The following is a 15,687-nucleotide window of genomic DNA, read 5'->3' on the forward strand; positions in this document are numbered from 1 at the left end:
TTTATAGTCAAGGTAACCAGCCCTCTCGCTGGCGTAGAATTCCCACTAAAATCAGTTACAGCGATGTTTGTAGAGACCAACTCATCAACATGTTTCCCTACTTTTTCCAACATCCTTTCAGGTAGGAGGCTAATTGCTGCCCCCCCCCCCCATCAATCAATACCTTGTTTGTTTTGAACCCATTCACAACAGCAACAATATGAAGGGGACGCAAATGAGATATTTGTCTTTCAGAAGGTCGAGGAAAGATACCCGGTTCATCTTCTATGCGAATGAAAGAGAAAGCCTCTTCATCTTCTTGATCATAATCCTCATCTGGATTACTTTTGCATTCTCCAAGGTTCTTATCGAAATTGTCCCTACCATGTCATCATCTCCTTCATCAAAGTATTCCTCATCGACATCGACATCTTTATGTTTATCAATCCCAGAGGACTGAGCAACTGCTTTCCCTTTTTCCATATTTGCTGGTGATGGAATTTCCTTGGGATAAGTCTCTCCATCAGAAGGAAAGACAATTCGAGAATGTACAGAAGGAGTTGCCCCCTTGCTTGCTTCCTTACTTGTCTCGATTTGAAGTTTTTTACCTTGATTGAAACTCCTTCTTCCTCCTCTTCCTCTTGGGTATCCCCTGGCTCGCCCTCGATAGGAAGCATATTGATTTCGAGACAGTGCTCGATGCCCCCATTGAGGATTGCATCGATACAGGTGATCACACCTTTGGAATTCCTGACAGTTTCGAACCCACTGAACACCTATAGCCTGAGATCGACTTAAAGGTGCAGTCACATCATGTTGAGGGATTTTTGAACCAGAACCCTCCACATGTCGAATTGGTTGCCTCTGACGTGCTTGCTCTTCCCTATGAGCCAATTATTTCTTCATCCTCTCCTTTTCGAAGATTGTTGCTGCCTCAGCATCGAAGACAGCATTGCACCGCGGACACAGAGATACGTCCCGGTCCTTAATCTTTTGCTGAACCAAGAAATCCAACAAGTCATCCCCTGTTCTAGGGTATACAGACCTCACCTGTGACTCGAAATAATCAAGAGCCACATCAAAATCATAAGACACGCCAACCATATTCACCCCTAAGTAAGGCTCGACACAACCGGCATCAACTTCGAAGGGATCTACATCAACCTTCATCTCCTTCTTGCCATCATCAAATTTCAAACGTCCTTCCATGATCGCTTCTTGAATCAAATCCCTGAAACGGACACAACTATTAGTCGAATGACTAGTTGCTTGATGAAACTTACAATAAGGCTTTCCCTTCAAATCATTTACGGAAAGTAAAGTTCTACCTTCAAGTAAAACCAATTGTTTATCTTTAAGCAACACATCGAAAATCTGATCAAATTTCGAGATATCAAAACTATACTTCTTTGCACTTTTAAGTTTTGCATCATTCGACTTTTCACTACCAGGGAGCTTTTTCAGTAAAGAGCAAACATAAGGAGGACCTTTCTTAAGTTCAGCCAAATCGACTTCTGTTTCAAAATCAAATTCCTCTTCTGAGGACTAGGGGTGGCAAAGCGGGCCGGCCCGCCCCAACCCGCCCCGCCCCATAAACGGGGCGGACCGGCCCGCCCCGCCCTGCCAAAACCCGCCAATTTAGCGGTGCAGGTTTGGCGGGTTTTTTTAATTTGGCGGGCTCCAAATCCTAGCCCGACCCACCGTTTTTAGTGGGTTTAGCCGATCGGCCTGACGGGCTCGACCCGTTTTGCCACCCCTACTGAGGACTCCATGGTCACATAAGCAACCTTTTCTTTTCGAGTAAAAGGTTTACTCTTCGATCTCTGTTCACTCCTGTGCTTCTCTTTTTCTCTTTTCATAAGTTCAGTTTGTCGAACCTTTTCAGCCAGATGAGCCAAATCGGGAATATGCACATTAAGTAATTTTCTACGCATATAAAATCCCAAGCCCATAATTGCTATTTTCACTATTTCATTCTCAGGTAATGACATGTAGCATCTACTTCTAGCATTTTTGAAACGTATTAAATAATCATCAATGGTCTCACCATCCTCACGTTTCAAAGCCACTAAATCAGTAACTGCTACATTCATCTCACCTCGATAGAACTGAGCGTGAAAAGTAGTTTCCAACTGATTCCATGTTGTAATTGAATTTGGTCTAAGATTCGAAAACCAAGTAAATGCATTCTTTGTCAATGATGAAGGAAAAAATTTTATTTTTAAATTTTCATCATTAGCAAGGTTCCCGATTTCGACCAAATAACGAGCAACATGTTCAGTAGTTGATTCTCCAACTTCACTAGCAAATTTTGTGGTTATTTTTGGGATTTTCATCCCTCTTGGCACTTCAGCCATTTGAACCACTTGGGGAAAAGCGGACACAAAATGTGGTTGATTCATAAAACTAACATTTAATCCAACCCGATTTAACACCTCTTCAATTATTCTAGTAACTTGATAATGGTCACCACGCAATCCAGCTAGATAGTATCAGCATTTTGACCTCGAGGAACCACGTAAGGATTTTCTCGATTCAGAATCGGGTTTTCATTTTGAAAAATATTTTCCATTCCCTCGTTATTTCCCCTGGAATTATGCATCTCACCTTCATCGTAATCAACAATTCGAGCAATCCTCTCAACTTGTCTAGCAAGACGCTCGAACCTTGATTCATGATCAGCCATCATGGGATTCAAAAGTGTAGTCATTTGTTGAGTCAATAAATTGACCAAGTCATGATGACTCTCCTCTACTTGTTGTCGATATACTGCCATCGAATTCACAGCATTCGAAGTAGAGCCCACATGATAGTCACGAGAATACTCGGAATGTTGTGGGTTTTGAACATTGTTCGCTCCATTTACATTCCCAAAACGGACAGGCAGCATAAAACCACCCACCGGTGGGGTATAACCAAAAGGAAGACTATAAGGAGGCCAACCAGTGGTTAATGGAGGTTGATATGATGGTACAGGACCACGTGGACGAGTATTACATCCAACATTTCCAGTTTGAATAGTCGTAACGACTATGCTTTCAGTTCCAATTGTAGTCTCCGATCGTGAAGACACGTCAGCTTGTTGCATGGAAATCGGTATGCTATCATTGGTGGATGAACCACCATTCACATTTGATAACTCATCAGCCATATGAATGATCTTTCCACTTCGTAATCACATACACTAGCAATTACTGGAAAAGGACTTATTTGACACACTTCGATTTAAAACTGTCCCACCGGGCGTGCCAATTTATTTTGTCGATTTTTAGCAAATCGATGGTTGTTCGATATCTAATGGTCTGGGAGCGAAACCTACTCCTCTGTGCGAGTACTAGTTTTCTAAAAGTGCATCAAAGCATCTCCGACTAGATAAGTTTTGACAATAAAAACAAAATAAATTTGTAGAATATTAAATATAATTTGGAAATCAAAGTTTTCAAAAAGTAAAGACACAATACATGGAAAGACTTGAACCAAAATCAAACGGAAACAGTAAAAATGCCTTAAATTAAATCAAAGAACTTCGAAGTAAATGATAGAATTATGAAAGATAAATTTAACAGGGAAAGTAAAGAATATGAATAACACTTGGTGAATAAAATTAGAAACAGAATTGAAATTAAAAGAAAGAAGAAGGTGGAAGGAACCCTACAGAAAAAAGAAACTCGATCGCAAACTCAGGGATACGCTTGGATGTGAGAATGCTAGAGTATTTTTATAAGTAAAAGTTCCAACCCCCATTCCCTAACACTTCACAGTATTTATAGACTATATTACATAACGGTTAATTTGATTACAATTAATTACAATTAAATAAAGAATTATAAATTTGAAACACAACCACTCTTAATAACCGTTCCCAATGCGTGATTGTAGATATTTCCAATATTTTTCTCGTGTCATAAAAGCCACAAACTTTCCCGCTTCCATAACTATTCGATCAGTTTTTCGAAAACCTTCTTCAACGCATCGAATCAAATCTTCTCTTCAATTCTAGCTTATTCGATTGACAACATAATCGAAATCCACATCAACACCGATTGCCTCACTTCAAGCTCGCGCGCACGCATCTTCTTGAAACACCATACTTTGCTTATTTCGATCTGACCCACTCTTGTCGAAAATACTTTTTTTTTATCAATAAAATGATATACATATAAATTTACATTTTAAAATTTAAAGTTAAATACTTAAATATTTTTAAGTAATTAATTGCACAGAATTTTTGTGTTCCTTCCTATGAAGCATGGACACTTCGCTGAGTTAACGTGTCAGTGTGTCGGACACATTTCGGATACGACACTCACTAATACTCGTTCAACACGCATGTCTGCTGTGTCCAACCGTGTCTTAATAAAAAAATAAGAAATTCTTCTTCGGACCAAAATACCATCACGTGTTAACGTGTCCAATCTTATTCTTAACATGTATTCTTAAAATAAATTTAGAAATAGTATATATTATTATTTATTAAAACAAAAAAATGACTTATCAATTTCATTTCATGGGGTCTTAAGGTTTATTTTTGGACAAAAGGGCCCAAGATTCTAAAAAAGTTAAAATGCCTCAAAACAAAAACTAACGGCTCCATTGGCAAATTCAAATTCAAAAGTTTCACTTACGCTCTCCCCCATCTTCTTGTTCCTTCTTCACCCACCAATTCACCACATCCTTCTTCCTTCAATGGCCGCCAACACCAACACGAACTCCTCTTCACTCACCACCCCAACCAAAACCCCATCCTCAATGTCTCGAAAGCACCACCAGCACCACTCCGACGCATCCTCGTTGGCGGCGAAGTCGCGTCGCTTTGAGGCCTACAACCGGCTTCAGGCAGCGGCAGTGGCGTTCGGGGAGAAGCTTCCGATCCCTGAGATCGTGGCCATCGGAGGCCAATCAGACGGGAAGAGCTCCCTCCTGGAAGCATTGCTGGGTTTCCGGTTCAATGTCCGGGAGGTGGAGATGGGAACCCGAAGGCCCCTCATCCTCCAGATGGTTCACGATCCCACCGCCCTCGACCCTCGCTGCCGCTTCCAGGAGGAGGATTCCGATGAATACGGTAGTCCTTTGGTTTTGGCATCTGCCATTGCTGACATCATCAAGTCAAGAACCGACGCACTTCTGAAGAAAACTAAGACAGCTGTTTCTCCTAAGCCTATTGTGATGAGAGCCGAATATGCTCATTGCCCGAACCTAACCGTTATCGATACCCCCGGCTTTGTTCTTAAGGTGGGATAGAATGTTAACTAGTCTATTTTTTTGCTGAAAATTCTTTGTATTTAGATGGTCTTAATTGTTTTTGGCAGGCAAAGAAGGGGGAACCGGAGAACACGCCGGAAGAAATACTTTCGATGGTGAAGTCGTTGGCTAGTCCGCCCCACCGTATGCTCTTGTTCCTCCAGCAGAGTAGCGTCGAGTGGTGCTCCTCCTTGTGGTTGGATGCTATTCGTGACATTGATCCAACATTTAGAAGGACTGTAATTGTTGTCTCCAAATTCGATAATCGTCTCAAGGTAACTTCTATTGTGTTAGGGTTTAGGGTTTAGAGAGTTGAATTGTACAAGTATCTAAATGCTGCTATTTGCTTTTGTAATGGACACAGGAATTTAGTGACCGGTGGGAAGTGGATCGGTATTTGAGTGCAAGTGGTTACCTTGGAGATGGCACTCGCCCTTTCTTTGTGGCCCTGCCTAAAGATAGGGGTAACATTTCAAATGATGAGTTCCGAAGGCAGATTTCTCAGGTGGACTCTGAGGTTCTTCATCATCTGCGTGATGTAGTCAAGGGTGGTTTTGATGAAGAAAAGTTTAACTCTCATATTGGTTTTACCCGTTTGAGAGACTATTTGGAGTCTGAACTTCAGAAGAAATACAAAGAAGCAGCGCCGGCAACTCTCGCGTTGCTCGAGCAACGCTGCACCGAGGTGACTGCAGACCTTGCTAGAATGAATTCAAAAATACAGGCCACCTCAGATGTTGCTCATCTCAGGAAATTCGCGATGTTGTATACAGCTTCTATAAGCAACCATGTGGTGAGTTATCATCATTATGGAATTTATGAGTGAGAAAATTTGAAAACTTAACTAGGTGTTGTATACTTAGCAAAAATTTATTTATAGACACTATAACTTTCACTTGTTATGAATATTTTATGCTAGACAACATGCACTTTATGCTGTTCTGTGATTTTTAGACATCTTTTTAACAATAGTTATGAGCCTAGGTTCTCAAATTAGTAACTATCTTGTTTCCGATTTGTCAAGGGTGCACTTATTGATGGTGCAGCAGATCCTTGCCCTGAGCAGTGGGGGAAAACTACAACTGAAGAGCAATCTCAAAGTGGCATTGGAGCTTGGCCTGGTGTCATCACAGATATGAATCCCCCAAATTCTACTTTGCGCCTTTATGGAGGAGCTGCTTTTGAAAGAGTCATACATGAATTTCGATGTGCTGCATATTCCATTGAATGCCCTCCAGTGTCAAGGGAGAAGGTACTTCATATACCTTTTAGAATTTAGATAACTGATTTGGAAACACATCATCTTTCCTTTTTTTCTTCCTCAATTTGAGATTCTTTTGATATGCTTTCAACAGGTTGCGAATATATTACTTGCCCATGCTGGCCGAGGCGGCGCAAGAGGAATAACAGAAGCTGCAGCAGAAATTGCTCGTTCTGCTGCTAGATCATGGCTTGCTCCTCTTCTTGATACTGCTTGTGACAGACTTGCTTTTGTTTTAGGAAACTTATTTGATTTGGCTCTAGAAAGAAACCGCAGTAATGACTCAGAGTGTAAGTGATTCTCCTTGCTGAAAATTTGTCACTGTTTCATTTGGTTGTGTATTTACCACTAGAATGTTATGAAATAAATCCTATGACAGAATTGCAAATGATCATTGTGTGGAATTGTTTTATCTTTTACTATATGTTTAATACATCTGATTAGAGAAGCTGAGTGGTGGTTATTTTCATTGCAGATGGGAGTAAAACAGCTAACATGGACGGCTATGTTGGTTTTCATGCTGCATTAAGGTGTGCATACAGCCGCTTCATAAAGGATCTTTCAAAACAATGCAAACAACTAATTAGGCACCACCTTGATTCAGTTACCAGTCCATACTCACAGGTCTGCTATGTCAATGATTTTCAAACATGTTATGTACCAAATGCTCCTCCTTTCAAAAAATTAAACCAGGTTGCAACATCTTCCTTTTTTCTTGAGCTGAGCGACACGGGTTCTGCATCCCACGATGTAGTAATGAGGGACCAGGAAAATATACCTCCAGAAAAGCATCATGCTCAAGAAACCACCCCAGGCAAAAATTCAGAAGCCAGAGAAGCTTTACATGAAAGCAACATTACTGTCCCTGAAACCCCATCTCCTGATCAGCCAGGTAATCCTATTCATGGATTGGCAAAAAAGGAGCATGGCATTTGCAACGATAATGGACCAAGAAAAAGAGCGTCTAGAATGACAGGGAATAGCAAGAATTCTGACCAGATCATCAGGATGCAAAATGGTGGTCTTCTATTTGGAAATCAGGAAAAATCTGGTTCTGCTTATTCAGAAATCTGTTTCTCAGCAGCGCAGCATTTTGCGCGAATTCGCGAAGTTCTTGTTGAGCGAGGCGTGACATCGACACTAAATTCTGGATTCCTAACACCTTGGTAAGCTTTTCTATGCATATGTAAATAATGTTATGCTTGTAATTGTAAACATTGCTTCTAGTCTATTGCATAAAAATTGACATTTCCTTTTGCAATGTTAGATTTACTTTTAGAAAGTTAGTTAGCAATGTCACATTGTATCACATTCCCTTAAAAGAAATAATGTCATGCCTTGCTTTTTCCTTGTTCCTTTTATTTCAGTCCTATTTTAAGAAATAAGAAAAAACTAGGTCGTTAATGAGAGTATGAGACCATCCCTGCATTTGATTATGTTGATACTTTACTTTTAAAAATTTTAATCACCCTAACTGAGATCATAACTTTATTTCGCAACACTGTTTCTTGCCTACTTTTGTTGCAGCCGCGATCGACTTGTTGTGGCTCTTGGATTGGATTTGTTTGCCCTGAATGATGAGAAGTTCATGGACATGTTTGTTGCTCCTGGTGCAATACAAGTGCTACAAACTGAAAGAGAATCTCTTCAGAAGCGGCAGAAGATACTCCAATCTTGCTTGAATGAGTTCAAGACTCTAACTCGGGAACTTTGATAATAAGAGTCACAGCCAGCTCCCCCACAGAATTTTGATTTAATTCATTCACATTTAGTGAATTTCAATCACTGCAAGGTAAAACTTTGATATGGGGCTTCCTCATTGTAATATAGCTTCTGTAACATGAATTTTTCCTCATAATGGTTTCACTGATTTCAGTGATTTGTAGCTTTATGGTTCACAATTTAACATTTATCCTAAAATGAATTAAATTTCTTCTCAAGTAGCATGTTTTATCTAGGTAATAATGTTATTTGTACTCTTGATCTTAGACTTATTGTCAATACTTATATACTCTCTTGTTTCACAACATAACTTTTAAAAATTTTGGTACATTCATAACTTAATGTACCTTGATAAATTTTGTGTAGCAAACTTTTAAATTGATAAATATTTTGGAACAAAAAAAAACACCATAGCTCAAATAAGTATTGATTTCATTTAGGTAGGTTTGACACTAATCATTTTACTAGAATTAAGACATACTTTTATATCAACAATAAAAATCAAACTCCCATGATAACCATCTATTTCACATGTATATGCAAATAACAGAACTCATGTTATTGGCTGTCACTTGATCAGGTGTTAGTTCCAAAACTTATGGGCTGGTATCACTTCACATCTGCTATAAAATGCTCTGTCAATTGATTGCAGATTGCCCTGCATGTTTGGAAGGGTAACTATTTTGGGACCATGAGAGTGAACAGAAACAAGTCCTAGGTGTTTTCTGGTTCACTTTTAAGGAATTTGTTGCTAACCAACTGGACAATAACATGATACCATGCATCTATGAATACCCTTCCTAATTTAGTGTTATCTCGTGCAGCAAATAAACAGTTTAGGGAATGAGTTTCTCCACTTTGAAACTTTTATTACGGGAAAAAGTAAACTAAAACAAAATTTTATGCTCTAAATGTGTGTGTGGAGATTAGGAGATAGACTTGTTAACCGGCAAATATAGGCTTATAATGATAATGTTCATGATGCAACTCTGCCCTATGTTTATTAGATTTAGTTCATATTATGAAATTTGATCTAGTACTTTTTTGGTTGACTGAGTCATATTGTTAGTTAGCTTAATTTATAAGTAAAAATTTCAAATGATACTTAGCAAGAAAAAAAAAAAAGAATTAGTTGTCATGCTTATATTATACATGAATGATATTTCTTTACTTTTGAAAATTATATAATTATCCATATCAACCTTTCATACCTTGTCAAAATGTTAACCCATACTAGGTTATTAATGGGACCATGTTATTAAGTCTGGGTCTAATAAAAATAAACAATCCGAGTTCAATGAAATAAAAAGAAATAAAAAAAGGTAGGTACTAAGGGTTTTCTTTCAACTACTTTATCTTGACTCAGATTTTTTTCAAATACCAAATATATTTAACTAAAAAAATGTACTAACTTCATTATTGTATTATATTCTACAAAAATGCGTTTAGATATATTACTTTTTAAAATAGAGTTTACTCACAGGATAATTCAACAGGAAAGAAAAAAGATAAAGAAATAGATGGTGTTTTGTCTTATAGAAGAATGAGCGTTTGAATATTAATAGTATTATCTTAGATGTTAATCATGTCACGACGATACATAAAATTGTGACTTCAAACAGAAAACAATCCAAGAGAGAACCTAAAATAAGAGGGAATGACAGCTAATTATGCAAGCATTCTTTATTATTCTCTCATCAACATTCAACAATATTCCATGAACCTCCTTTGAATTTGCGAATTGGCAAATAGCAAATCAAAAATACCCACCAAAGTCAGTCCTAAAATTAAATGTGGTCCCCAACAATTCTTATTCCTCCTTGACCTCACATTACTAGTGACCTACTCCAACAACATAGTTATTATTACAATCCAATCGTAATTAATACCAATGGCTTATACTACTATCCAATAGTAATTAATATCAATGGCATCATTAATAATTACTTTGGAATGCAATTACTCCTGCCGTTACCCGTTTGACATAATCTCTTAAGTTAATCTCATCCACTATATGTTTTCCTTCTTAATTATGTTTCATATAATGGTGGAGCTTGGAGACATAATTTCTCACTATAATTTTTCTTTGGGTTAACTAGCATGTCTTTTTTAACATACATAATAAAATTATTATTAATAAAAATTTGTAAAATTTTTATTCTACTAAATATACAGCAAAGACATTAAAAATTAAATTTTGCATTTTTCTATAAAAATTTTCTTAACTAATAAGTTTAGCATATGTCCTTCCTTAACCAAGCTCTTTTTTGTTATTATTCTTGTCCATATGATTATTTAGATATGCATGAAATAATTCGGAGAATATATATTATCCCTATTTTATAAAAAAAAATAATTATAAGATTGTTTACCGAAATAGAGTAATTTAGAATGTAAATTGTTTCGAAGGTTATCTGAAATCGGATGTGGATTGGGCTTGCTTACGAGGTCCAAACGTTCAAAGGAGTGGTCTCCGACTTGTCCTGCGTCAGAGAGCTGCCGTCCGAGTTGTGTGTTCGAAAAGGTGGGGGGTTGTACCTGCAAGACACTCTGATGTCTAAGTCAGCAAGGGGTTAAGCAGGTTTTAGCGTATTGGAACTTAGATGTACCTGAGTATATCAGAGTATTTATAGGGGCTGAGCCAATAACCACCGTTGAAGTAGTTCAACTTCTAATGGTGGATAATCGTCCCTTTATCATAGGGTTGTTAGGATCTCTCTTCTAGAAGTGGGTGAGAGATATAAGGAGGTAGTTACTTACTTGGATAAGTGTTAAGCGCCTGCTGGCGTTGGCCCCGACCTCTTTGTGGAAGTCGGATAGACAGCAAAGGCCAACCTACATGATTGGGCCTTTTAAACTTAATTTGGGCCTTGCTTATGATTTGGGCCAGGGTATGAACACTGCCCATACTCGAGTCCGATCTCTTTAACAGGAGTTGGATTCGAGTATGGATAAAGCTCGGGACTGCCTAGGTCGACATCTTCTTCCCGAGTTGAGAAACCGACGTGATTTCAAATCATCAATCGTCGTGTCTTGTCAACCATCACGTCCGTTTGGCTTTTTGCATTTACACGTGGGCGGCAGTTATATTGGTAACGGCGCGCTCTTTTAATGATTGTTTCGTTTTACAATTATGCCCCTTGTATGTTATAAATACCTTTCGTCTTTTTCTCTTTATTCTTTTCGAATTTTTCCTTCGTACTTTCTTCCCTATTCAAAAGATCTTCACGCTTTGGTGCTTGCTATTTCCGTTCCTGGGATTTTCAGCGCTTTCGGCATCCCCTTCCTTCTTGCTGTCAGTTTTTCTTCAAGAAAGGTTAGTCTTTCGTTACTTTTCACTCTTTACTGGCTTCGTTGTTTTTATTGAGTGTGCTGAATAATGGAGGAAGAGGTTCTTAGTAGGTTTTTGTGGTGCTTTCACTATTTGTTGTAGGAAACTTTGGGATTTTTGTGTTTTTCTTTTTACAAAAATTGCTTCTTTTGATGCGATTGGTTGCTTTGTTTGGGAAAGGACTGTCTTGTTTCAAAACCTGTTTTTGATAGTTGCTTTTTCTTTGTGCAATGTAGGTATATTTCCTTGTATATCTTTTTTCCATTTCTGAAAATGTCTTCTCGGATCATGGAGGCTCTGTTAGAATGGGTAGATTCCTCTGTCTTGTCTGAACACCCCATCGTCGATAGTGTTTTTGTTACCGAACTTCGTAAACACCATAGGATCTGCAGTTCTGATGTCAATGAAGCAAAGTATGAATTAGTGGCCCCAGACCCAGAGGACCGGGTTTGCTGTGGGAGAATGAACGATTCGGACCCCCACTTCTTTTTTGCATACGATTGTCTGTTCACTCGTTTAGGGGTTACTTTTCCCTTTTCCGACTTTGAGATGGAGGTGTTATCCCACTGTAGGGTAGCTCCTTCCCAACTTCACCCCAATTCTTGGGGTTTCTTCAAAATTTATCAGCTTTTGAGCTATGCACTTGATTTTCCGGCTTCTTTAAGGATCTTTTTCTATCTTTTTCATTTAACAAAGCCTTTTACTGCTAAAAATAAGCAGCAGTGGGTTTCCTTTTGAGCTATACAAGGTCAAAAGTTTTTTCCATTTTCGATGAGTCTTTCCATGACTTCAAAAATTTCTTCTTCAAAGTTCAAGCCGTTGAAGGCCATCATCCCTTTTTTCTAAAGAAAATAATGAGCCCCGATTTCCTCTATACTAGGTCGAGATCTCCTGCGTAGAGAAATATGGCCTAGTAGATTTGGACGAGGTAGAGGAGGCTGTGGTAGAGTTTTTTCAAGAGGCTTGGGGGCGGGCTCCAAACCTGGACACCAAGAAATTTCTTTTTGGATCTCCGAGCTATGTTTTATTTTTTATCTTGACACTTTTCTTACTTCCGACTTGTGCATTAATCATTTTTACTTCCTTTTTCAAAAAAATTAAAAGTGGGTCAAGAGCTACTTACCAAAAGGTGCAGGAAGCCAAGAGAAATGCTCGCGCCCGAGCTACTGCACAAGAGGTTGGAGCTTCTGCCACTCCTCTTCGGCATCAAAGCTCGGGTTTGGGGACTTCTTCTCAACCAATTTTAGTAAATCCAATTTCTACTCCTCATCTTCCTCCTCCTTCCCCTGTCCGCCCAGTCCTTTCTTCCTCGGAGCCTGAGAAAAAGAAACGTAAGATCTCGGAAGCCGGTGCCTCCAACGTCGGGGACACCGGTTTTGACAGAGTGAAATTTTCTAGGAAGCACATTCTTCCACATAGCCAAATTGCTATGGATGATGCTGCTATCCGTAATCATCTTCAAATTTTGATTCGGGGAGAAATTTGGACTGCCGGGGTTTGTACCTCTCTTCTTGATATACTGAAAAAAATCCCTTTGAGTGCGACCCAACACTCTTTGGAGAATCTCCAGGGGCAGATAGCCATGTATCAAAAAGATGAAAAGAGGTTGCAGGAAGAAAATGCTCGGCTAAAGGAAGAACTCTCCCAAGCCCAGGAAAGAAAGAAACAGTTAATCGGTTCTTGTGCCATGGCTGAGGGTTTGAAGGAGAAGGCTGAGCAGAATTACGTACGCATCTTTTTGGCCAATCTTGACTTGAAAAGGGAGGTGGAGCAGCTTCGGGAGGGTTACCAGGACTTGGAGGACTCCATTGTCGAGGGTACTGAAGAGGTGTTTAGGGTGTTGAAACAACAGGTCGGTGTTATTGCTCCCGACCTGGACCTATCACCTCTTCATCCCGACAAGGTTGTCATTAATAGGGAGATAGTTTTTCCTCCTCGTTCTGAGACTGACTCCGAGCTTAAGACTTCGGGGAATCGCATAATGAATCCCCTCCTCGGGAGATCGGTCCAACCGAGGGATCACATCCGAGTTCTTCAGCCCCTCCCAAGGCAGGTCCGACTTCTGGTGCCGAAGAGATTCCTCCTACCCCTCCGACTTCCACAGCTGAACTGGCCTCCTCTCTTGCTGATGACTCCAACCCTCTGATTGGCCCTATGTGATATTCTTATTAAGGCCCGGCTTATGGGACCTTTTGATAAATAATTTTTTATGTTTTGTATATTTTGTGGATGTCTGCTGACATTTTATCCTTTTTAATAGGATCTTTAAACAACAATCTTCATTTTCTGGTCCTTTTTGGATAGGACTTCTAACGAAGTAATCGCTTGTGATGACGTTTATTATTCCTTTTATTGAAGGATTGTTTAGTTCATAAGGTCTTCTGTGAAAAAATCCTTTACTGTTTTTGAGTTTCGCAAAGCTTTTGAAAAACTTTTATTAGATAATTTTGCTGTTATCTAGTAAGGCTTTTGAGAAACTTTTTGTTAAGTAATCTCAATTTTGGTAAGGATTTCGTGAGAACACTTCTACCTTTGATCCTTTTAAGTGATTTTCGTATTTCTCACTTTCCATTATTTTATTTGCCAACGTTCAACTTCGTTTTGCTGATTCAATCGTTTTCATGACTTAGTTTATTTTTGCGATTCATTTCGTCCTACTCGGTTTTTTTGACTTATAAGTCGTTTGCTATTTTATTTCCGAGCTGTCATGATCGTCTTTTACAACCTCTTTACACCAAATTGTACCTCGTTACTTTATCCTGCTGACCATCTAGGTCAGGCAGTAGATTTCGCGCTTTTTCGAGCTTAAGTCGGTGCGTATTGTAGTAGTAACGGAAATTCATAGAGAAATAAATACTATCATTAATGAAGAAGTAAATTTACAAAGGCGCTTTTGGCTACTAAGGGACTTAGAGTTTTAATCCCCTAGTCCTCGCTTTGATTCCTCGTTAAAACCCCCTCCAGGAAAACCCTCTTTGGAAAAAAACCGTGAAGTCGGAAAAAAGAGTACATCAGGGAGTGAGGCTTGCTTCTAGCTATAATATCTCTTCATATTGCAAGCATTCCACGACCTTGGAAGCTCGGAGCTTACTAGGTCAAACACTTTATAGTAGCCTTTTTCCAAGACCTCAACTATCTTGTACGGTCCCTTCCAGTTTGCGGCTAGCTTTCCTTCGCCCGACTTGTTTACTCTGATGTCATTCTGAAGGAGGACTAAGTTGTTTGTGACGAAGCTTCTTTGAATGAATTTTTGGTTATACCTTATTTTCATCCTTTTCTTTAAGGCTGATTGTCTTATTTGTGCTTGTTCTCGGACCTCCGGAAGTAGCTCGAGTTCCTCTTTTTGGACTTGGATATTATCAACGTCGTCGTAGAATGTCACCCTTGGACTCTGTTCATTGATCTCTATTGGGATCATGGCTTCTACTCCATATGCAAGTCGGAAAGGTGTTTCGCTCATAGTTGAGTGAGGTGTAGTTTTGTAAGCCCATAATACTTGAGGGAGCTCTTCAGCCCATTCTCCCTTTGCTTCTTGGAGTCTTTTCTCTAATCTTGCCAATATAACCTTATTGGCTGCCTCAGCTTGTCCGTTTACTTGGGGATGCTCAACCGAAGTGAACTAGTGTTTTATCTTCATGCTAGCCACCAAGCTTCTGAATGTAGAATCAGTAAATTGTGTGCCATTATTAGTAGTCATAGAGTGAGGGACTCCAAATCGGGTGATGATATTTTTGTATAAAAACTTTCGACTTCTTTGTGCCGTAATGGTAGCCAGTGGCTCCGCTTCTATCCACTTAGTAAAATAGTCCACTCCTATAATAAGGAACTTTACTTGTCCATATGCTTGAGAAAAAGGTCCGAGCAGATCCAATCCCCATTTTGCAAAGGGTCATAGAGAATTTATACTAATAAGTTCTTCTGGGTGAGTGACATGGAAGTTAGTATGCATCTGGCAAGGTTGGCACCTTTTTACGAAGTTGGTGGTATCTTTTTGCAGGGTCAGCCAAAAGAACCCAGCTCGTATCACCTTTCTGGCTAGAGACCTCGCTCTAAGGTGATTTTCACAAATCCCATTATGTACCACTTTCAGGACTTCTGCTGTCTTAGAGGTTGGGACGCACTTCAATAATGGTGTTGATATGCCTCTTCTATA

At 39.2% G+C, this 15,687-nt stretch overlaps 1 protein-coding gene across 1 annotated transcript; it reads left to right on the forward strand.

Annotated features, from left to right (window-relative positions):
• On the forward strand, positions 4,559–8,443 carry LOC107614134 (dynamin-related protein 5A). The gene is made up of 7 exons (XM_016316360.2): positions 4,559–5,211; positions 5,289–5,495; positions 5,585–6,013; positions 6,245–6,472; positions 6,576–6,771; positions 6,957–7,647; positions 8,009–8,443. The coding sequence occupies exons 1-7, from the start codon at positions 4,666–4,668 to the stop codon at positions 8,193–8,195; spliced, it is 2,484 nt and encodes an 827-aa protein (XP_016171846.1). The 5' UTR covers positions 4,559–4,665; the 3' UTR covers positions 8,196–8,443.

Source organism: Arachis ipaensis, chromosome B08 (genome assembly GCF_000816755.2).
Source record: "Arachis ipaensis cultivar K30076 chromosome B08, Araip1.1, whole genome shotgun sequence".
Taxonomy (NCBI): domain Eukaryota; kingdom Viridiplantae; phylum Streptophyta; class Magnoliopsida; order Fabales; family Fabaceae; genus Arachis; species Arachis ipaensis.